General features: G+C 41.2%; 1 protein-coding gene across 1 annotated transcript in view; it reads left to right on the plus strand.

Annotated features, from left to right (window-relative positions):
- DOCK2 (dedicator of cytokinesis 2) overlaps positions 1-22530 on the plus strand; it is a 406650-nt gene that overhangs the window by 69198 nt on the left and 314922 nt on the right. The window contains exons 20-22 of the mRNA XM_058545716.1: positions 621-710; positions 1810-1910; positions 2776-2910. Of these exons, the coding sequence (XP_058401699.1) occupies positions 621-710; positions 1810-1910; positions 2776-2910 (326 nt within the window). The remainder of the gene's footprint in view (positions 1-620; positions 711-1809; positions 1911-2775; positions 2911-22530) is intronic.

Raw genomic sequence — 22530 nt, forward strand, 5'->3', positions numbered from 1 at the left:
TCTGGGAGGCAATTCCAGTGTCTCTCTTTTGCATTTTTTTTTCTTTTTTAAAAAAGTTTGTTATTGAAGTATACTATACATACAGTAAAATATGTACAGGGCACTGATCTTACAAGTACAGTTCAATATATTTTTACACATGTACGCACCCATATACCCACCACCTAGATCAAGACGCAGAATATTTTTGGCATTGTGGTAGGTTCCCTCACACGCCTTCTTGAGAGCATGCTGACTTCCATCACATAGATGAGTTTTTGCCTGTTTGTGAATTCATAATAATAGATTAATAAAGAATGTACATTTTTGGGTCTGACTTATCTTACTCTACACAGTTCTCACGAGGTTTATCCTCCTCGTTACATATAGAAGTAGTTTGCTCTTTTTTATTGCTGTGGAGTATTCTATAGTGTGAAAATTGCACCATATATTCATTTACTCTGCTACTGATGGACAATTGGGTTGCTTTAAGTTCTGGCTCTTATGAAAAATGCTCGCTGGACCTCTTGAACATGGCCTGAGATGGATGTGTGCTCTCATTTTCTTGGGGATACACTGAGGAGTAGGATTTCTGGGTCACCTGCACTCTTTCTTAATGCAACCTTCATTATTTTATCCAGTTTCTTCAGGACACTCTGGATGCCCTCTTCAACATCATGATGGAGCATTCTCAAAGTGATGAGTATGACATCCTCGTCTTTGATGCTTTGGTAAGAGAGAGGGGACAGGTGTTTAGTGACATTAGACATTAATATGTGTTTTACTGTGAGAACACTGATAACTTGTGGCTCTCATGATCCTTTTCATGGATTTTTTGGAGACATTGTAACATTTGGCAACCAGACCAATGAATGAGCTGCTGTTTCCTTTCCTTTGTTTCGAGTTCATTTGAAAGCATGGGCAGGGAGAGTGAAAGGGGTATTTTAAGTGTTGATGTCAGATTGGCACTGGTTGAAAGTACATGAAGCTGGATACCATGAATAATCGTTTCTGCTTTCCATTAATACTGGAAGTCCTTGGCCAGGTTGTGAAGCACCCAAAATGTTTCCTGACTCTCCTTTTACCTTCTTCTTCCTCATTGTCTCTGGCTTACCAGAGTTATCACACTCCTCCTGCCTACCCAGAACCTTTTACAGTGGTACGCCATCCAGATCTTTCCTCTTCCATCTTCCCAAAAGGTCTCTTCCTCCTCTCTCTGTCCCAACTCACATTTTCTCAGTGTCATGTCAAAATAAACATAAGCATCTGCATTAGGGTGTCGGTGACCAATAAAGTTCTAATATGTTCACCCCTTGTGTCAGTGACATTTACATTTTTAAAGAGGTTACTTGGATACAACTGTGACTTAATCCACTGCTTCCCAGGATGCTCTCCTGGAAAGGTAGCCCTAAGGAAAGATGCTTTGTGACAAAAAGATCCTTTGATTAAATAACTTAGGGAAGTGCTGAACATTGCATGACCCTCTGGGAGATTCACAATGCATGTAAGTATATTAAAATACTCTGAAAAGTCCTACAATAAAGAAGACAGTCTAGTGATAACCTTTGAGATTTGAGATAACTTTGAGATCAAGGTTTGAGATTTCTCAAACTTACCTGACCATGAAACCCTTTTATCTTAGAACACCCTGTAGCTCACTTCATGAATGCTTTTTAGGAGAGACACTACTTTAAGGAAAATGACTGATGATATATTAGTGAGCTAATTCCTGCAGAAAAGAATTTTGATGGAGGTTTAGTCATGCCATGTGAATATGGCTTCCTGCCCTGAGTCTGCCCCCATAACACTGATTCTTTGAATCTTCCTCAGATCTACATAATAGGACTCATTGCTGACCGGAAATTCCAGCATTTCAACACTGTTCTAGAGGCTTACATTCAACAGCATTTCAGTGCTACCTTGGCTTACAAGTAAGTAACTACATATGGAAATTTCTTGTCCACCTCCTACTTGCCCTGCCAGAATGCCTAGGGCAAAGGAACTTGAGTATTTTCCTTTTGTCACAACCCTCTGTGAGTTCTCTCTTTTCTGACAAAAGCCAATCCATGTCTGGGTTATTTGTATTAAATAAAAATATGCAAACTCATAGTTTGGGATGAATACTTTATGGTGGCAGAAGGACATGAAAGTATTCATTTATTCATTCATTCAGTGAGTCAGTCATTTATTGTGGTACAATAAATGTCTACTACAATTATTGTAGTAGACAGTGGGATTCAAAGGCTATAGAGAAGCAAGTGTACATGCCAAGTAGCTCATTATGGTTTGGATATTGGGAACTGAGGGTTAGAGATGGAAGGTGATGCTGGAGTGGTTGGTAGAGGCCAGTTTGTGAGGGGTTTTGAAAGGCGGGCCAAGCAGTTTGAAGTCTGCCTTTCTGGTAATGAAGAAACATGGAAAGTTTCCAAGCAAGGGAGTTCTATGATATTATAAGAACATTTTCGGTAGGAAGAAAAAGCTGGAAAGGACATTATCACCACCATTATTCCCACTCATATCCTGATTGTGACTAGTTTTTCTAGTCAAAAGATTTTTTGTTTTTCCTCACTAGTTTTTCCTTTGTTGGCTTTTTATGGGCAGGAAATACTTATTTACTCCCTGTATTAAATATATTTTTTTAAGCAGAGTTATTTTTATGTTTGTAAATGAGTGAGTGAGCTTGGCTATACTACCACCTTAAACCTTTGATTGAATGCTTTATAATTTACTGAGCAAACTAATTACCATGCTGTGGGCTGGAAAGAGATGTATTTTGAAAATATAATTCTTATTCAGGAAATTGATGACGGTGCTGAAGACTTACTTGGATACCTCCAGCAGAGGGGAGCAATGTGAGCCGATCCTAAGAACTCTGAAAGCTTTGGAATATGTTTTCAAATTCATTGTTCGGTCAAGGACGTTGTTTTCACAGTGAGTACTTGTTCTGTAAGAGTGATTGACTAGTTCTGTAATTCCTCTGAGACACAACAGTATTTGTGCCAATGGAGAAACTCTTTTACAAAATTGTAACAGCTGTTGATCAAAAACAACTTAAAAATCCAACTTAGAGAGTTATGAATAGGTGGTAATTGTTCCTCTAAGTTCATTTGGGGAAAATAAGAAATCCTAACATGTTGTAGAGTTATATTTCATTCAGTGAACAAGATTTGTAATTTGAGACTCCTCTGTATTTCATCTTTCATTGTTCATTTGATTTGAGATGTGGTGAACACTTTCCAGGAATCTATATCAATGATAGAGGCACTGGGAGTGGGGAGAGCAGAACTCAGGGAGTTTGACATTTATTTGGCTCTAGCAGGTTGTGCATGACAGATGAGCTGGTGTTTGCTGTTGACCTGTCTGTCCTTGAGATCCTAATGGCCAAGAAGTGAGCTGACATGTTAGAGCAGCTAAGAGATTTGATGTTTGATGGTCAGTATTACAGAGGTTAGCTGCTCTTTTGAAGGGCTTTAGAGATGGAGGCATTCAAATGCAACCTGCGAAAGAACAAGTTACGTTCATCCTGGCTATAAGGCAAAGTTAGGCAGGGATTTATTGTACAATTAAAGATATTCTAGGATTTTTATTCCTAATACTAGTTCTATTTATCCTAGTTCTATTCTCACCCGATCTTCTAGGAGACTCAGACAACTATACCCCAGCCAACCTGTGTATGATCAAGTTGGTTGTGTGTGATGGAAAATAAGAAAAACTTATAGGGAATGTATTGTCCAGATTCTTATTAGTGCAGATGAGGACCGCTCAACTCAAACTGACTTAGAGAGAATCAGATTTTGTTTTACTTCACATTATTGAAAAATCTAGGGGGTAGATTGGCCTTAGGCATGGCTGGATCCAGATGCTCAATGTCATCCTCATAGTCTCTGTCTCTCTAGATCTTGGCTCTGCTTTCCTTTTATTGGTTGCCTTCTGAGGCAACTTTTCCAATGTGGAAGCTAATGGAAACCTCAGGTTCATATTCTAGTTTAAACAACCCTAAGTTCCTTGTTGTTGCAGCAAAATTCTCTGCCAAGAACTGTCTTTGGTCATGTGCTAAGATGATAAATAGTGTGACCAGGGGAATGAATATGCAGATTGTGTAGTTGTGGTCACATGTACACCTCTGGAGCCGTGGGTTGAGTCAGCCACTTAGAGTATGGATTTGTTTAGTTGGAGAGATGGTTTTAGAAAAGAAAGTAGAAGTCTGTAATCATCATTTTGATCATGGTGATGGGTAGGCTACGAAAGTTTTGTACTTGACAAGGTACCTGAAATGTGTAATCATTTGGGATTCTCCTAAAACATTCTTTGAGATTTCAGGTGATAAATAGAAAGAGATGGGTATCTTGAACTATATCTCAAAACATATGTCACTTGGCTTATTCCAAAAGTGAAGTAGCTGTTTCAGTTCCTCTGCTCTGTCGGTTAGCCAAGACAGATACTGTGTAGTGAAGTCTTAGGGGTATTCTTCCAAGTTCGAGAGATACTTGTCAATTATTTGAAAACCAATAGGACACAACCGTGGGTTTTTCTGAGTTGAGTTTCTTGGAGGAGTTCAAGGATTCAAACATTGTAATTTCGGATTAATAAGCAAAGGTATTTTATCTCATCTTGCAAGTGAGAACTTCAGATCTACAAGAAGAACAAATCTTTTCCATTTATCATATCTTCTGCCCCAGTTTTTCCTTTGGTTTATTTATTTTACTCCACCTCCCTTCCCCTTCCCCCCTTCCCCCCTTCCCCCCTTCCCCCCTTCCTCCCTCCCTTCCATCTTATCTCTCTTAGTCTTTGTCTCTTCCCTCCACTGGAATAAAGAGCATTTGTACATTTGCTTTCTTCTTCTCTGCCTCAAGGCATGTCATCTTGAAGAACCTCTAGCTCTTCATTCAGTTTAAATTCAGTGCTGTTGGAAATCTAAGTGACTTTTGGCTTCTTAAAGAATGGAGTGATCTGTTATTCCTTGCTGTATGCCCAACGTAGCATAGAGAACATCACTGACACTCATAAAATACTTGTTGGTTAAGGTGCGTTTTGGGGACTAAGGGAATGCACTTGGTCAGAAGAGCTGTCTCTAAGGTAACCCAGGCCTAATCTTGAGTCGTTTCTTTTTTTTTTTTTAATTTTTTTTTAAATTTTGTTTTATTTTTTCCCCCAAAGCCCCAGTAGATAGTTGTATGTCATAGATGCACGTCCTTCTAGTTGCTGTATGTGGGACACGGCCTCAGCATGGTTGGAGAAGCGGTGCGTCGGTGCGCCCCCGGGATCCGAACCCGGGCCGCCAGCAGCGGAGCGTGCGCATTTAACCGCCAAGCCACGGAGCCGGCCCTTGAGTCGTTTCTCATGAACAAAAATGTAGGCTGACCTGCAAGGAAGGTCTAGGACCTCATGCTGAGGGAAGATAGGTTTCCTGTGTCTTGTTCATTTTAGAATCTTTAGCAATGGTTTGCTCTCCAGTGGAGCATCAAGGACGTTGGGAAGTGATGGAGGTATTTCCCCATACTAGGAGGGCATTTACTTGGGAAACTAGAAAATAAAATGTTCAGTGCTTTGAGATTTCTACTCCAGGTGGTGGGAAATCGTAATATAATTATTACTGTTGAGGTTTATTGTGTCCAGTATTGTGTTTCTGTTTCTTGTTATTTCTTCGTCTTCTTTCCTCATGCACATAATTGCAGCTGATCTAGCTCCCATTAGTTATTGCCATGCCATTTTGTCTTTGCACATACTGCACACGAATATTTGCAAGGACTACAAATTTTCCTGTATCAATATGGAGGATGCAATTGGGTAAGGGAGGAAGAGAAGTTGTTGAGAAGGATTGGAATTTTTTTTAGGATTATTTATTTCTATCACATAGCCAAAGAATGTGATTTTCCTGTCCCCTCTTCTGTCACTAGCTCCTGAGTCAAAGTCTGGGGCAGGTGTCTCTGGGCACGGGCCTGTGCCATAGCTGCAACGGAAGCTGGCAGAGCAGGTTCGAGCTTCAGCTGTAAGGAGGCAGGCTTAAAAGTAAGGGAAATTCCTAAATTGTAGGAAGTGTGTCCAAAAGATGCTGGGTGGCCCTAAATGCAACCAATATCCACTAGGCTTTTCTAGAATGACTGATCCCCTGGGAGGTATACAGCATAGTGAGGAATATTCAGAAAAGCTAAAGTGATTATCTTCTAGGCATTGAGCTTCATTACAAAACTCCTTGAAGTGCCTTTTATCCTGAAGCTCAGACAACCAGCTGAGCTGATCCTCAAGGTTCTGAGCTGTGGAATTACTCAGTGTCTGGAGCAGCCTGTGCTGCCCTGATCCCCATCCGACTGGCCAGGCACATAGAAATGAGACTGCAGGAAGTCTGTGAGGATGACTCTCTAAAAGCGAGAAGATCCAGGGCATCGTACTGCAACAGGATTTGCTTCCACTTGTCTGTGTTCCTGGCAAGTCCTAATGCTGCCATAGGCTGACGCAGGAGGCAGTGTGGGATAATGGTTATGCTCAGGTTGCACTGGTCAGTGTTGGCTCAGTGATGGTCAGTGTTCACACTGGACAGACCTTGGAGGGAGTCATATTTCTGTTCCTATAAGCACCTGGCTTAGTGAGTGACCTAGCCTCTCTGAGACTCAGTTTCCTCATCTATAAATGGGGATAAACCAGCTTTCAGTGTTTTGATGATGAAATGAGATTACGTGTGCAAAATTCTCTACATAGTATCTGTACTCATTCCATAAATGTAATAAATATTACCATATTTTCATCTGGGACAGACAGCAAGGGTGCTTGCTTCAAAAACTCAGATTTAAATTAGTAAGAGGAAGTTCTGGTGTCTTGATTCATGCTCAAAATTTGGCTTACTGTTCATGCTATCCTAAATATTTCTTGCTGTGTATTTTTTAGGAGGAGACACCTTTACTAGGTGTCTGTGCTTTTTTTTGAGGACCACAATGTAGAGACTTTTATAGCCCTATGAATTCACCCTGGTCTGTTGCTGGCCCATTGGTTGGGCCCTGCTTATGTGTGCCACGCTCACTCCCCCGTGTGTGAGTGGGCAGGCTCCTGTGGCCCAAGCAGCCATTTGCCCAGCTCTCTGTTCCCTGCTTGCTCTGCCTGTCTTTTCCTTTGCATCATGCCTTCTGCTCTCGTTACAGACCTGCTTATTCAGTGCTTGCTTTCTCCTCCTCAGTGTAATCCCAGTCTCCTGGGGCTGCTCTGCTGTCCACAGACTCCTCGTTCACCACTTCGTCCCTGCCCCCTTATGAGGGGCAGTCAGCTCAGCGGTGAAAGGCACAGTTTCCAGAGCTCAGCTACTTGGGTTTGAATTCTGCGTTTGTATCCTACCACTACCGTTTACTAATGTTTATCACCTTGGGCAAATCGTTTAATCTGCCTAAACTCAGTTTCCTTGTATGTAAAACACGCATGTATGGAAACACCTTTGCAGGGTTGTTGTGAGATTAAATGAGCTAATGGGTCACACAGCACTTAGCACAGTGCCTGTCACACAGCAAGTGCCCGCGGTTATTATTTTTTTTTTCAATTATTTTATTGTGGTCATAATGGTTTATAACGTTGTGTAATTTCAGGTGTTCATTATTATTTATCAGTTTCTGTATAGACTGCATTGTGCTCACCACCAATAGTCTAGTTTTTATCTGTCACCATACATATGTGCCCCTTTACCTCTTTTGCTCACCCCTCAGCCCCCTTCCCCTCTGGTAACCACTAATCTATTCTCCTTATCTATGTGTTTGTTTTTCTTCCACATATGAGTGAAATCATGTGGTGTTTGTCTTTCTCTGTCTGCGAGCTTATTTCCCTTAACATAATACCCTCAAGGTCTATCCATTGTTGCAAATGGGACGATTTTGTCTTTTTTATGGCTGAGTAGTATTCCATTATATATGTATATACCACATCTTCTTTATCCATTCATCAGTTGATGGGCACTTGGGTTGCTTCTACATCTTGGCTATTGTGAATAATGCTGCAATGAATATAGGGGTGCATAAGCCTTTTTGAGCTGTTGATTTCAAGTTCTTCGGATAAATACCCCGCAGTGGGATAGCTGGATTTTTTAATTTTTTGAGAAATCTCCATACTGTTTTCCTTAGTAGCTGCACCAGTTTGCATTCCTACCAGCAGTGTATGAGGGTTCCTTTTTCTCCACAGTCTTTCTGACATTGTTGTTTTTTGTCTTGGTAATTATAGCCATTCTGGCAGGTGAAAGGTGATATCTCATTGTAGTTTTGCTTTGCATTTCCCCAATAATTAGTGATGTTGAACATCTTTTCACTTATTTTCTCCATGAGTCCTCACAAAAATCCTATGGAGAACCTCATCTCCTGCCTTCATCTCCTCCTACTCCTCAGTCATTCTGTGCCAGCCGCACAGGCCTCCTCTGCGCCCTTCCCCAGGCATCTGCTTGCTCACTCTTTCTCTTCTTTCACATCTCTGCTCAAATGTCTCCTTCACTACCCTATTTAAAATATCAGCCGCGTCCCCCAACACATCTGATTCCCCTCCCTGTCACTCTACTTTTTGTCTTTTTTCCCTCTCCGTAGAATAGTCCCATGTTAACATACTATACAATAATTAATTATGCTTTTGTTTACTGCCCTCTCCCTGCTAGAATATCAGCTCCAGGAGAACAGAAGTATTTGACTGTTTCGTACTGTATCTCAAGCACTGAGAACAGCACCTGGCACATAGTTGGCACTTGCCCAGTGTGAAATGGGACACCATTTCTGTCTCCCTTTCACAGACAAGAGTGCTGAGGCTTAGATTCAAATGCAAAGTTTGCACAGCTAAGAATTATCAGAGTGAGTCTTCACTTTCTACTTCATCCGACTAAGCACATTTGAGAATCAGAACTTTTCCTGGACCACGCAAGTATGAAATGTGGTTGGCCAAGAGGAAGGGCTGTCCTGAGAGGGAGCAGCTCCTCCTGGAAAGGTTGACTTGCTGGGTGCCACAGGGCTGCTGAGAGGCACGAGGCTGCCGGGGTTTAGATGCTGTCATCCCCAAGCACAGCAGGATTTCAGTAAAGGAAACGATGGCTTGGAGCGGGAGATGTCAGGAAAGACATCCTCACCATTACGGCAGAGCGGTCCAGGCAACCGTGACTTCATCCTCGTATCCTCCCAAGGAATGAAAAAAGAAAAGCTGACCTGGGGCCGACCCAGGTGAGCTTGAACTCCTTGGAAACTAGTCACTAATCAGGGAAAGAGAAACACACTCAGCATCCTGATGGAAGCAGCAGCATCTCCAGGAGTCATTCTGTCCTGCTCCCCAGCCCTCACTAGGAGCCGGGAAGTCTGGCAATGGTGTGTACAGTGCCATTTGCCTGCCCTGAGGCTGCAACTCCATTAATGAGGCATCAAAAGAGCATGGTTCACACCTCCAGCAGACACCCCCAGTCTGGCTCACTTCACCCAGGGGCCAAACATCATTGCCCGTTCTCTAACTGCCTTCAGCATCAGATGACCTGATGCTCTCTGATGCTCTCTCTTGCCTTTTTATTTTGCATCTTGCTTTATTCTGCCCGCCCCACCCCCGCCAGCTCCTACTTTACCCTTCTACCAGTTCAATTTCTTATGTAAATACTACATAGCGGTTTATCCTCCAGGTCATGAATATATTAGGCAGCAAAATTGTCTGAATACAGCTCAGGCATGCCCTGTGTAGCCTGCAGTCGGAGAAAATACATAAGCCTCTGACTTTTTAAACAAATATGAATTTAACTCGAAGGTACTTGCTAGCATGATTTGTTTTCATTGTTCATGTGTGAATAAATATTACAATGTAATCATCCGTTTATGCTGAGCAGAGGCTGAAATGCCGGTCACATTGCTATTTCTGTTTCCCCTGCATGTAATTTGTTTGCATGTTAATGCCATTTATTCCTATGTAAGCCTCTGTTTTCAGTTTTGAATATAACTTCCCTTTTCGATGACAGTAGTAGCTCAGTAAACTGCACAATTGCAGTTAATGAAATTATTTTATGATAACATTAACTGGCAGCACATCAGGATGGAAGAGAAAACTGTCATCAAAGGGATATTGTTGAACAGTTACTCTTTAATTTATGATTTTGTGAGTTGCTACAGTGCAGAGGGGGAGCTAACAGCCTGTTTCTTACAGACATATGTGAAAGTGCTTTGTAAACCGTTAAGTAAATTGCTGTTACTATAACAAGAAATTGTGCATGTGCATGCACTTTTAAACAGTCGTTTTTCCCTTTGCATATGGAAATATTGGTAAACTTTTGTTGAGCACCTATTGTGTGCTAAGGACTTTGTTAAGTGCTGGGAACTCTAAATTGATGTCAGAGTTCCTCAAGTAGCGCAATCTAGTGGGCAGGAAAAACATGAATACTGGCAATAAAATCTCAGGTCCCAAGGAGTAAGCAATGCTCAGTGATATGATACAATGGAGGCTTGCAAATGGTTCCTAGGGTTTGAATGACAAACTCCAGTGCAGGAGGATCAGTAATTCTTCTCGGAGGGGGTGATGTTTTAAACTAGATATTGAGAGGTATTTAAGAGGCCCGCCCATTGGGAGAAAAGAGAGTTATGAGTTTCAAGTAGAGGGAACAACATATGAAATAGAACTTCCAATTACGCCTGATACTCCGAGGTACCATTGATTAGGCCCCTTGTCTGTGCTTGGTCCTGTGTCACTTTCACTCTACTTCACTTAATACTCACAACAACCCTGCAAAGTAGAGGTATTATTACATTCATTTTACTGAAGGGGAAATTGAAGCCCAGAAAGGTGCAAAAAGAGACTCTAGGTCACACAGCTGGACGCTGATGGGGAGGGAGCTGACCCTGAAGCCTAGGTTCTTTGTGCTGTTCTGTGCCCACCCATGAATAGCCTATTTGTGGAGAAGAGTGGTTAGTGGGTGAAGCCGTGATGGTGGAGCAGTGGGGATGATGCGTCTGAAGAGGTAGGTTGAAGCTAGGTTGTGAAACACCTTGAATGCCAGACCAAGGAGTTGACCTCATTCTCCACACCGGGGGATATTGGCATAGATGCTTCCCTCCATTCTCAGAGCACAGAGTGAACACCCCAGCGGGTATACAAACTAATCCCCTGGGATTGGGTAAAAATATTAAATTTCTTTATTTTGTCCCAAGACAAAGAAATTAGACGTCATAAACATTTGACTTAGAATAGTACATGGATATAATTTATAAATAAATAAGCATCTGTTGAGAATCATGCTTAAAATTTTTTTCTCATAGGAGCAGTTTAGAAACTCTTGCTTTTGTCAAGGGGAGCCCTTGAAGTTCTAAAGCAGAAGATTACCATGATTAGATTCACGTTTTAGAAAGATTACTGTAGAAGTAAGTTTAATACGTGGAAGACAGTGTAGAGGAGGGGATGCGGGAGATCAATGACGAAGCTATTTCAATAGTCCAGGCAAGAGGATTTGAACTGAGGTTGTCAGAGTGGGGCTGGAGAAGAAGGAAAGGAAGAAGACAAGGGTTTATCAGTGGCAAGATTGCCTAAACTAATTGCATGTGGGAGTGGAATTGAAGGAGGGGCCAAGTAAGCGGATCTGAGGTTGAACTTTTCTGGCCCATTTGGTCAGACATTGCTCATTAGCATGATGAGTACAGGGGAGGAGCAGGTTTGAGGGGGAAGATGGTGTGTTTGGTTTGAGACATGTGAGGTTTGAGGTGTTTATTGGCAGAGCCTGGTGGAGATGTACAGCAGGCAGTTAGCTACAGATTTGGAGTTCAGGGGATTGGAGAATGGAGGTACAGTTTTGGTAGACATTAATCCAAAGAGGTATTTGAAGCTATAGCACAAGGTGAGCAATACTATAAAACTCGGGATGAAAGCCAGGAGATTAGCATGTTGAAAGGATGGACGAGGGGAGAGTCCCAAGGAAGGAGGATTGGGGACATAGGAGAGAAAGCGGGAAGGATTAGCATTCTAGGAGCCAGTAAAGGGAGCATTTCAGGGAGGGAATGCCAGCAATACCAACTGTTCCAGTGAGGTCATGGGGACTGAAAACTGATCAGAGGCAAGATGCTTTGCAATTAGGACGGTCTGGTGAATGAGCCCACCCTTTCCCAGAGCTTAGCATCTTTCCTAATATCCAGTCAGGAGGGCACTGGGGGGCAGAGGGATCAGAGCTTTGAGGTGCAATTGATTTCCCATCATGTGCATGTGAATTACTTACATTGTGGATTGTCCTTTGCTAGCGTGTAATCCTAGATTGGCTTCCCCCTGCCCATCCTTCAGATGCTGAGTAAACAGTTCCCTATTTGGCACCAATCTCATACTCTGTTCACAGCCAAGTGTAAGACACTGGTGTTGTCTGCTTCCATTGTCCTTTTAAATGGCTTAATTTTGCAGAAGAAGACTATCTGCGCTGTAGATAGTTAAGAGGAAAGCCAAGGAAGACACAAGATTTTTATTCTTTCAGGTTGAAGCGGTAGACGATTTCCTTTTCTTGTTAACTCCTTGTTAGAAGTGTGGGAGCTAGCTTGCTGGCAGAATCCTTGCCTTCGTGCAAAAATGGCAGTTTCTGTCAAATGCTGAGGCTGATGTTTCTCAGAAAATGCCTTAGGTGGGAGATCAATTTACTGAATAAATATGTAGATTTAAGAAATATGTTTGCAAATGCCTGTAACTAAATATGAACATGCAGGATAATAAAGGGTCTAGTTTGCCAGGGGGGGTGAAATTCACCAAGCTAACTTAATTGTCAGGGATACTGAACCGAATAAGGATGACTAGATGTACTTTGTGATCCACTTCAAGTGCATTTCATACAGGCATCACCCCAAAGTAGAATTTATGTCTTTAATAGGAAATAATATGTTGCTCAGTTCTTGGGCTTGCTGCTTTGTATTGTGTCTTTGGGGTGGACAGAAAATTAAAAAGAACTTAGGAGGTGCATATGGTCACTGTCCTTCAAGTCTCCACACTATTCCCTCTGTCTCTCAGATCTACTCTCCTAATGTAGCCGATTGCAAAAAACATATTCATTCACTCATTCAATAAACATTTGTGAGTCTTACTGTTTGGTAGTGTGCTAATACTTAGATGGTGAAGAGGGTTTGTGTCATGTGCCACATGGATGGATTGGTGGTGGCTGCCTGGTCTTGTGTGGAGGAGGACACTGAGACTGAGTTTAGAGGTAGCTGTACAGGGAGCTTTGAGTGACTAGTGGTACCTGAAATGGGCAGCTCAGTGGGAAGTGGCAGAATTGTTAATCCCAGGGTTAATTACACAACTCTGCACAGCAGTAAAGGGCATTGAGTTCAAGCAGAGTGCATATTGTCCTGCAAAGGATTTTTGTTTTAGATTATAGTAATTCCATAGTTATGGTTTGAAAAGTATGTTTTCATAATACCCACAAGCCTCTTTGATTACCTCTTGTAAGATAAAACATCCATTCTTTAATTAGGTTAGGGAACAGACACAGCCTGTGCATCCTCAAATCATTGGGTAATCCCTTTCATTTTTTCTTGCATCTCTCAACTCTACTAACATTACTGTTTTGCAGTCAGAATATTTACTATTTTTTAAAACCATATATGTTTCGGCCACCATGAATTTTTGGTTGCAGTTCGGACAAGTTTTTTTTTTTTTTTTTTTTAATATATGATTATAGTCACTTCTCAATTATCTGTTAATTTATGGGTCTAAAGACCCGTATTAGCAGATTGTGTCCAAGTCATTTGATTTGATCATTAGAGTGCACTATGCAGAGGTGCATACTCATGTACAGGTGAACTTTTCCTCAGAAGGATGTTCTTCCCAATCACAATTTGCTGGGCTAAATAGTATCATTAATTATTATTTCTTGATTTCCTGTCAGATGGGCATTCTAGAGGGAGGGCAGACCTGCCAGTCTTGGGTACCATAGGGGTGATAAAAATGAAGAGCTTGCCCATAATCAAGTATATTTTGTGAATAAGCCATAGATGATAACACTATTATGTCAACAATTAAGAATATCCCAGATAGCATGAACCACAGCGTTTTATACCACTGACCTTTCTCTCTTCCTGGAAACACTTTCTTCCTTTGGATTTTATAACAGAACTCTTGGTATTCCTCATACTTCTCAGACCCTTTGGGGGTCCTTAATGCTCAGATTGACCTGCTCCTCCTTTCACTCACTTCCCTCTCCCTCAGTGAACAAATTCAAACCCACTGCTGCCGTTACCACTTCTGTGCAGATAACCCAGAAATCCAGCCTGACCTTTTCACTGAGTTCAGATCTGTGTCTCCAGTCATTTACTTGATATCTCCCACGTTCATATCTCAAAGACAATTCAAAATTAGCATAACCAGAACCAAATGTCCCCCATCTCACTGAGCTACAATTCAGCGTGTTGCATGAGGCAAAAAAATAGTATTTTTTTGACACTTCATTTTCTGTTTCTTCCCATATAAACCACAGTCAAGTCTCAACCTTTCCCCATCTTAAATGACTCTCAAACTCATCCACTTCTTTCCAGCTTCAGTACCAACTTCCTATTCAAAGTTCTCATCCTGTCACACCTGGATTACTGTGTTAGCTTTCTCTAATGGTCTTGCTGTTTCCATCCTTGTTCTCCTATAGTCTATTTGCTATGGAGTCTTTTGAATTTCCTAAATAGACAATTATAACTCTGTAAATATGGAAAATTTTGTTTCTTCGTTTCTGTTCCTCATTCTTTTTCTACATGTCTTACTGCATTGTCTAGGATTCTAGGTCTGTGTTGAATGAAAATGGTGATATATATTATGTATTTGATTTTTTAAAAATTTTAGATGCCTTTTATCAGTTTAAGGCATCAGAAGCCCCTTTCTATTACTACTTTGATAATAATGTTCATCATGAAGCAATATTAGATTTTATTGTGATCACTAATGTTTTGAATTTATTTCTACCATCTTAGCTTTGCATCCTCCCCACCACTCTGATTTTTTTGTCTTTTTCCTTTTTTCTTTCCTTCTTTTGGATTGTTTTCAATTTTCTCACACACTTTTTCCTCTTTGCTAGTTTGAAAGTTACATTTTATATTCAATCTATTAATAGCTACTTAGATATTCTATCATACATGTTTAACTTAATAAAATCTAAAGTTAATGTCTTTACAGTCCCCCTGAATAATAAAAGTATTTTAGAAGACTCATCACCTCCCTCTTAAATATTTTGTTGAAATTGTGCAGTATTTTAGTTTTGCTTTTTTGGGGATGACTTCACAAATTAGACATTATTACTGTTTTAAACGGTATTTGTTTACATGTTTTTACCAATAAAAGTTCATCACTACTGTACTATACACTTAAAAATGGTTAAGATGGTAAATTTTATGTTATATGTTTTTTATCACAATAAAAAAAAATTCATCACTCCTTCTGTCATCTTTGACCTGCCATATTTTTTTCCTTCTTGAAGTAAATCTTTTATAATTAACCTTAGTAAATTTTATTGGTAAAGTCTCTCGAGTTTAATTACTCTGATTTTTTTCTGAAACTTGGAAGGAAGTTGTCCCGGACATAGATTTCTAGCTCTTTTTTTTTTTTTTTTTCCTTGTGATCTGCTGTTAAGGTTAGCTGTCGGTCTTACTGTGGTTCCTTTTTAGACATTCTGTTTTTTTCTCTCTGCTGGTTTTTAAGTTCATCTCTTTGTCTCTGATGTTCTGCAGTTTCACCATGATGTACTCAGGAATGAGTTTGTTTGCATGGGTAGAAGTTAGTTTTCCTGAATCAGGAGTTTGGTATTTTTAATACCAATTCAAAAAAAAAGCCCTCATTCATTATTCTTTTTAATATTTGCATTTTCCCCATATATTCTATTATCTCTCTGAAATTTCAACTAATGTATGTTAGACTTCATTATATTCTCATAAACTCTCATATTTTCTATCTTTTTGTTGTTTTGGGTTCCTTCTGGCTAATTTCTTGAACCTATTTTCCAGCTTACCAGTTTCTCTCTTTAGCTATGTCTAATATGCTGTTTAACTCATTGACTGCGTTTTTTATTTTAATTATTATATTATTTATTTTCAGAAATCCCATTTAGTTCTTATTCAAATCTAATTTTTCATTTTCATAATTGTTTTTAATCATATTTTCAAACATCCTTTTTATATTTTGAAGGATATTAAATCTGAGATTTTATATTCTTTTTTTTTATTTTTATTTTTTCCCCCAAAGCCCCAGTAGATAGTTGTATGTCATAGTTGCACATCCTTCTAGTTGCTGTATGTGGGACGTGGCCTCAGCATGGCCGGAGAAGCGGTGCGTTGGTGCGCGCCCGGGATCTGAACCCGGGCTGCCAGCAGCGGAGCGCGCGCACTTAACCGCTAAGCCCCGGGGCCGACCCAGAGATTTTATATTCTTTGTTGTATAATTCCAATAGGAAGAGTCTCTGTGGGTCTGATTCTGCTGTCTCTGTTTTGGGTGACCTTGATTCCTTGTACATTTTGTTGTTACTATTATTTTTTAAAGTTAATTTTCCTTGGAAATTTATCAGTTGTTATATATTTTTAGTCTTGAATTAAAGTCTTTATTTTCCTCCAAAGAAAATCAGAATTTCCTGCTGTAGTTCACCCAGGGGCGCTAACAACCAGAGACCTCTTAAAGTTAAAATTTCTGTTTGTGGATCCAAGCAAGGAACATGAATTTGGAAAAAACAAAAACAGACAAACGCAGACAAAACAAAATCCAAGTGAGGACTGGCTTGTGGTTAAGAAATCTCCATGGAAGTGTGTTTTCCTTCTCCACCCAGCAGCAGGGAGCAAGGGGATTTCCTAACTGTTCCCTTTCATGCAGTAGATTTATTCCTCACCCTCCCTTACAAGAAGGTGTAGCAGTTTGGGATGCCGGCTTTGTGCAAGGGTCTCTAATAAGCAGGCCCTAGGATTGGTGTCATCCCTTCTGCTCCCCAAGCAGCCGTCTAAATAGAAGTTTAAGGACACTGGGTTGAGCAAATGTGTTGATCCTCTGTGGATTCTTTGCTTTCTTGACACTTCGCTGACTCATTTTGAGCATCCAGCTTTAGTAGTCATTTCCATTGAGAAGCTTTCCGTGGCATTTTGTCCACCACGCTGTCAGAAGTGGAAGTCTTTAAACTTTACTGCTGCCAGAAGCATCTTTGCACAGTTCAGATCTGATCTACGTGCTCACCTTCTTAAAACCTTCTCATTTCTTCTCCTTGCTCTTAGGATGCAGACAGAACTTCACGTGGCCTGTGAGGGTCTGCGGATCTGGCTACTTGCCAGTCTCCTCTCACGTGGCTTACCCAGATTTTCTCTGCTCTGGATTCAGGGGCCTTCATTCAGTCCTTCTGACCCACTCGGCTCCTTTCTGCTACAGGCTCTGTGTGCTTGCTGTTCTTGTGAATGGAATGCCCTTCCTTCTCCTTTTCTCTGAGTTTTCTCTTATTCTCCTTTCCTGGATCACCTTAAGCATCACTTACTCAGGGAACCAATCCCTATATTTTCTGGCAAGGTCAAATCTCTTTAAATTCTCGTCGCCCAGGTATTTTGTCTTTCAAGTATGTATCACAAAAAATATTTGTTGAGCACCTACCGTGTGCCAGTCATTGTGCTATCAAAGAATTTATAAGGAGATATAAAAATCAACACCCAAATATGTAAAATGGCAGCTGTGATACGTATTTGGGTGTTGACTTTTATTTCTCCTTATAAATTCCTTGATAGAACAATGATTGTCGCATAGTAGGTGCTCAACAATTATTTGTTAAATTATCTTATGGAAACCCAAACACACCTGCTTAAGCCAAGTAAATTTGCCCTTCTCCTAGACTTGAGAGAGTCCATTATTTTTTAGTTTTTCCTCCTCTCGTCTCTCATGGCTTGCTTCCTGGGGTAACTGATTGCTCTCTACATTTGGTTTTAGGCCAGGAATGCACACCTGGGCAGCACAATCTGGTGACTAAAATGCAGCCCCAGATTTTAAAGCTCCCCTGTTTGGGTCAGGGCCCTTCTTCCTTGATCAACAGTCCCCCCTCCACTATGATTTAATGTAATAATCTAGTGCCTCTTGATTGTAACAAGTGTCCAAAGGTGGTCTCTCCTAAACCCTAGGAGAGAACAGAGAGCATATTGAGGGCCCTGCACTGACTCACACTGGAGCCTTTCTCTGCTACGTGCATTGAATACCCTGCTTTTCTGAATCTTGGGTTTACCCATTTTCCCCCATTTCAGAAGGCATCCAGGGGGCAGGAGGAATGTGTGCCTTGTAACTCATCTGCAGGTCACTTCAGGCCTGGAAATCTAAAGATGGTGAACAGCTTTTTGGTACATGGGTATCTCTCAACTTTTTTAGAATTGCTCTTACAGCCTACAACTTCTAGAAGGCCTTTAGCTCAGCATTTTTTCTTCCTAACATTCAGCACCAACATATTACATACCTATCCCATGCATGCTGGGCCCTAAAACTTGGTTTTTCTTTTTAAGGCCTTGAGTTGATAATGAACGTTTCTATCTAGTTGAAATATTTGTCTAGTGGTAGAGGTTTGGTTTGCATTAACAATCAAGTGTTTATTCAACAAATATTTATTGAGTAGCCACTAGGCCACTCTGCTAGGCACTGGAAATACAACAATGAATTGGACAGACTCAGGCCTAATCTTCATGGGAATTTTAGTCTAGCTGGGAAGGAAGTCATTAAGCAGATAGTCATGCAGATGCATATGAAGTCAAGGGGAGGTATGTGTGAGGTGCCTTGAGAGCATGTAACAAGGAGATCAGACCTCATCATGGGGTCAGGAAAGTGTCCTGGAGGAAGTGCCATCTAAGCTGTGACCTGAATGATGAGTAGGAGTTGGCAGGTGGAGAGGAAGAGGGTGCAATCGGTGAAAATAAAGCTGGAAAGAGGTCCCTGAGATAGCAGGGAGCTTGACTCAGTTTAGTTGTGGAAAGGCCAAGGTGGCTGGAATTCAGTGATGGAGGGGTAGAGTAGTAGGAGATTGCCTGCAGGGGTAGGAAGTGTCAGATCTTGAAGATCCTTGAAGATCAGGCCAGGGCATCTGGACATTATCCTGAGGAAAATGGGGAGCTATTAAAGGATTTTGAACAGGAGGATGATAGGATCACATTTGTGTTTTTAAAATGGTCACTCTAACCATTGTGTAGAAAATGGATTGAAAGGGTGTAAGAGTGAAGGAAGGGAGGTGGTTCAGAAACCCCTACAGGTGAGACGTGATGGGGACTTGGATGAAGGTGGTGCTGATGAAGATGAAGGATAGTAAATGGTTTGGTGACTACAGTTAACAATACTGTATTATATACTTGGAACTTGCTAAGAAAGTAGATCTTAAATGTTCTCATCACACACACAAAATTGTAATTATGTGAGATGATGGCTGTGTTAACTAACCTTATTGTGGTAATCATTTCACAACATATACGTGTATCAAATCATCGTGTTGTACAGCTTGAACTCACACAATGTTATATGTCAATTATATCTCAATAAAGCTGGAAAAAAATGGCTTTGGGAGGTGGAATTAACAGAACTTGATGGCTGAATGACATGCAGGCTCTTCAAGATCCACCCCTACCTACCCCAGGCTCTGACTTGGGTGCCTGTGGGGCCATATGCCTTGCTGGGGAATCTGCAGGGCCAGCAGGCTTGGTCTTGGATGATTGGCATGCCCTATCTGACTCTGACAACAGAAGCGAGTTAAGAATCCTGGAGGTTTCCGTCAATGGTAATGTGGTCCACTTAGAGATGAGTGAACCAGCGCCCAGAGTGAAGCGACCTGCTAAAGGTCACAACACACACTAACGCGGTCCTGCAGACACAGACCACTGCCCTGTCTGCCACACTGCCCTCTGCTGGCAGCTTTTCTGGCCCTCAGCCATCCTACTACTCAAATGAGGTCTCCAGTAATGCAAACCTTAGTGTGTTTGAACTCAGCGCTTCCTCAGGTGTTTCCAGATTTCAAAACAAAGAGTGTTACTGCACATGTATTTTTAAACCCAGAACCATTAGTAGGGAAAATGTTAAAAATTCTATTTAAGTCCATACACCAAATGTCACGCCTCTCAATGGGACAGAGCAGGAAGCCTGGGGTTAATGACTCTTCTCCAGAAGCCGCAGACTACAAGGACCAAGTTCAGATGCTCTTGGCATCACCACCATTTAGAGTAATAATAACTTGACATTTCTTAGGCAATTGTCTCTCTACCTGCAGTTCATGCCAGGAACCAGGAGGTAGGTGAGAAGTGAGAAATCAGCATCTCGATTCTGTAATTGTAGAGGGAAACCTGCCTCCAGGTGTATGACCTTGAGCTACATCCTCTGGCTCCAGCCCAAGTTCCCACAGCGAGGAATGAGAGAATTCACGAAGGCTTTGAGGAAAGGATTGTTGTAGAAAGGCACTGGGGGGGCAAGAAACATTCACCCCAAAGAAAGAGTAGACATCTCTTTTGAAAATTAAATGTAATATTTACTTGTTTAAAAATCAGAATATAATGTAAAAGTGTATAAGGGGACTGTTGACATACGTGATCCTTTTGCTAAGAGGTAATGAAATTATGAATTTAATGTATAGATTTCCAGATTATACTATGTGTGTGTATATGTGTAATCATTCTGCAACTTAATTTTTTTCTATCATTAAAAAACTAAAGGAAGGTGCCAGCCTGGTGGTATAGTGGTTAAGTTCGGGCGCTCTGCTTTGGGGGCCCGGGGTTCACAGGTTCGGATCCTGGGTGCGGACCAACGCGCCACTTATCAAGCCATGTTCTGGCAGGCGTCGCACATATAAAGTAGAGGAAGATGGGCATGGATGTTTGCCCAGGACCAATCTTCCTCAGCAAAAAGAGGAGGATTGGCAACAGCTGTTAGCTCGGGGCTAATCTTCCTCACCAAAAAAATAACCCCCAAAAAAACACAACCTAAAGGAAGAAATGGTAAGAGAAGCAATCAAAACCTACTTTCTTCTTGGTACTCACACTTTTAGACCAAGTGGGCCTAAAGAGAAAGAGCTGGAAGGTCTCTGCTGAATATTAACTTCTTTTTTGAGTAGATGATGCAATCTATATTTTTCTCTATATGTCTTGGAATCATGGAAGTGTGTGTGTTTCTATCCTGAAGAACATTGCTTTGGGGACACTCAATTTCTAATTATATTGAGGGAAAAACCCCTGAATACCATTTTTCATGCTAATGGAGAAATTCACTTAAGTACAGAATTATGCAACTCAGTTCTTGCCAAATTACATGAAGACTGCAGCTCCTCTCAGTAGAATGAAGGATGGCACAGGGCACACATCACACTCTATTCATAACTTAGAGTTCTTTTGAAGTCTTTTGCCTGCATCTTATTACCTACTTACTATTAATTTATTACACTGGGTTGCCATATTTTAAAAGTAAAGTGAATGTTTTAGATGGATTGTTTTTCTTTCATTTCTTCCATATTGTTAACTTCTATTTTTTTATTTTGGCTGTTTACACTTTTATCTGAGGCAGTTTTTCTTCAGGGATTGCATTAATTTTTGTACATGCATTCTAGACATTTTTACAAACAGGATCCCCACATGTTGTTTGTCTTTTTTTCCTCTCATCTACAAATCATTCTTTCCTGGGGCGATTTACACGAAGAAGACTGTTTAGTAAAACTTCTTTGCATTTGCCTTAAGGGGCAATCCCTTCTCAGATGTCAGCCTCTGGAAAAGTAACAGCTCAAGTAGAAATAATTTTGTCATTGACAAAGGATTGGCACCAGGAGCTGGTCTGAGCCCTGCCTATCGGCTGCTGGTGGTATTCAATTAACTGAAGTCTGTGTGGAGTTCTCGTGGCCACCAGGGCTGCTTGATGACACACTGGCAACATCGTAGTTACCCCAGCCTTTGCTTCCATAGTCCCCTTCTGGTGCTGCTTTACTCTTTCTCTTCTGGCAGAACAATGCTTTACATTTCAGCTTTGTTAGCCTTTGAAAGGGAATTTTTCTGGCCACTATTGAGCTGGACAGCTCACTCCAGGCTCATTGCACCCAAATTCTATGTCTTACTCTATAATTTCTGATTCATTTCAGGTCCATAGACCTTGGTGGTGGGAGAAGGGATGGGGGTGGTGACAATGACCACGCAGGGAATAGGTGAATCAGGAAGGGGACCCTCTCTTTCATGCACCCTTTCCAGCCCTATTGCTTTGACTTACGTGTGCCTGCTGTGTGCACTGAAGGGTTTCTTTCTGTAAGTTGGTTCAAGAAATGCAAGGATGATTTTCAGACAGATTCAGCTGCTGGTGTGGCTACAATTCTTCTTCTTCTCAGGTTGGGACGGGTGGACAGAGAGAGAGAGGGAGAGAGGTGGAGAGGTAGGCAGGCTCTGGTCTTAGAGTGTTGTGGTTTTTACAGAGTAGTCCCTCTTCTGAAACCACAATGGCTTAATGGTTCTTTTTGTAAAGTCACTAATTTATACCTACTCTAATAGAGCGTGTTATTGGCTCACGGGTAGGAATACCAGCCAATCTAAATTCACCTTGAATTTAGAGCTTGAACAGAAAAAGGTTAGCGCCAGCCATCTAGCTTCCCTGACAGTCCCATACATCATACCCTGGGCAAATGAT

Source organism: Diceros bicornis, chromosome 1, assembly GCF_020826845.1.
Source record: "Diceros bicornis minor isolate mBicDic1 chromosome 1, mDicBic1.mat.cur, whole genome shotgun sequence".
Taxonomy (NCBI): domain Eukaryota; kingdom Metazoa; phylum Chordata; class Mammalia; order Perissodactyla; family Rhinocerotidae; genus Diceros; species Diceros bicornis.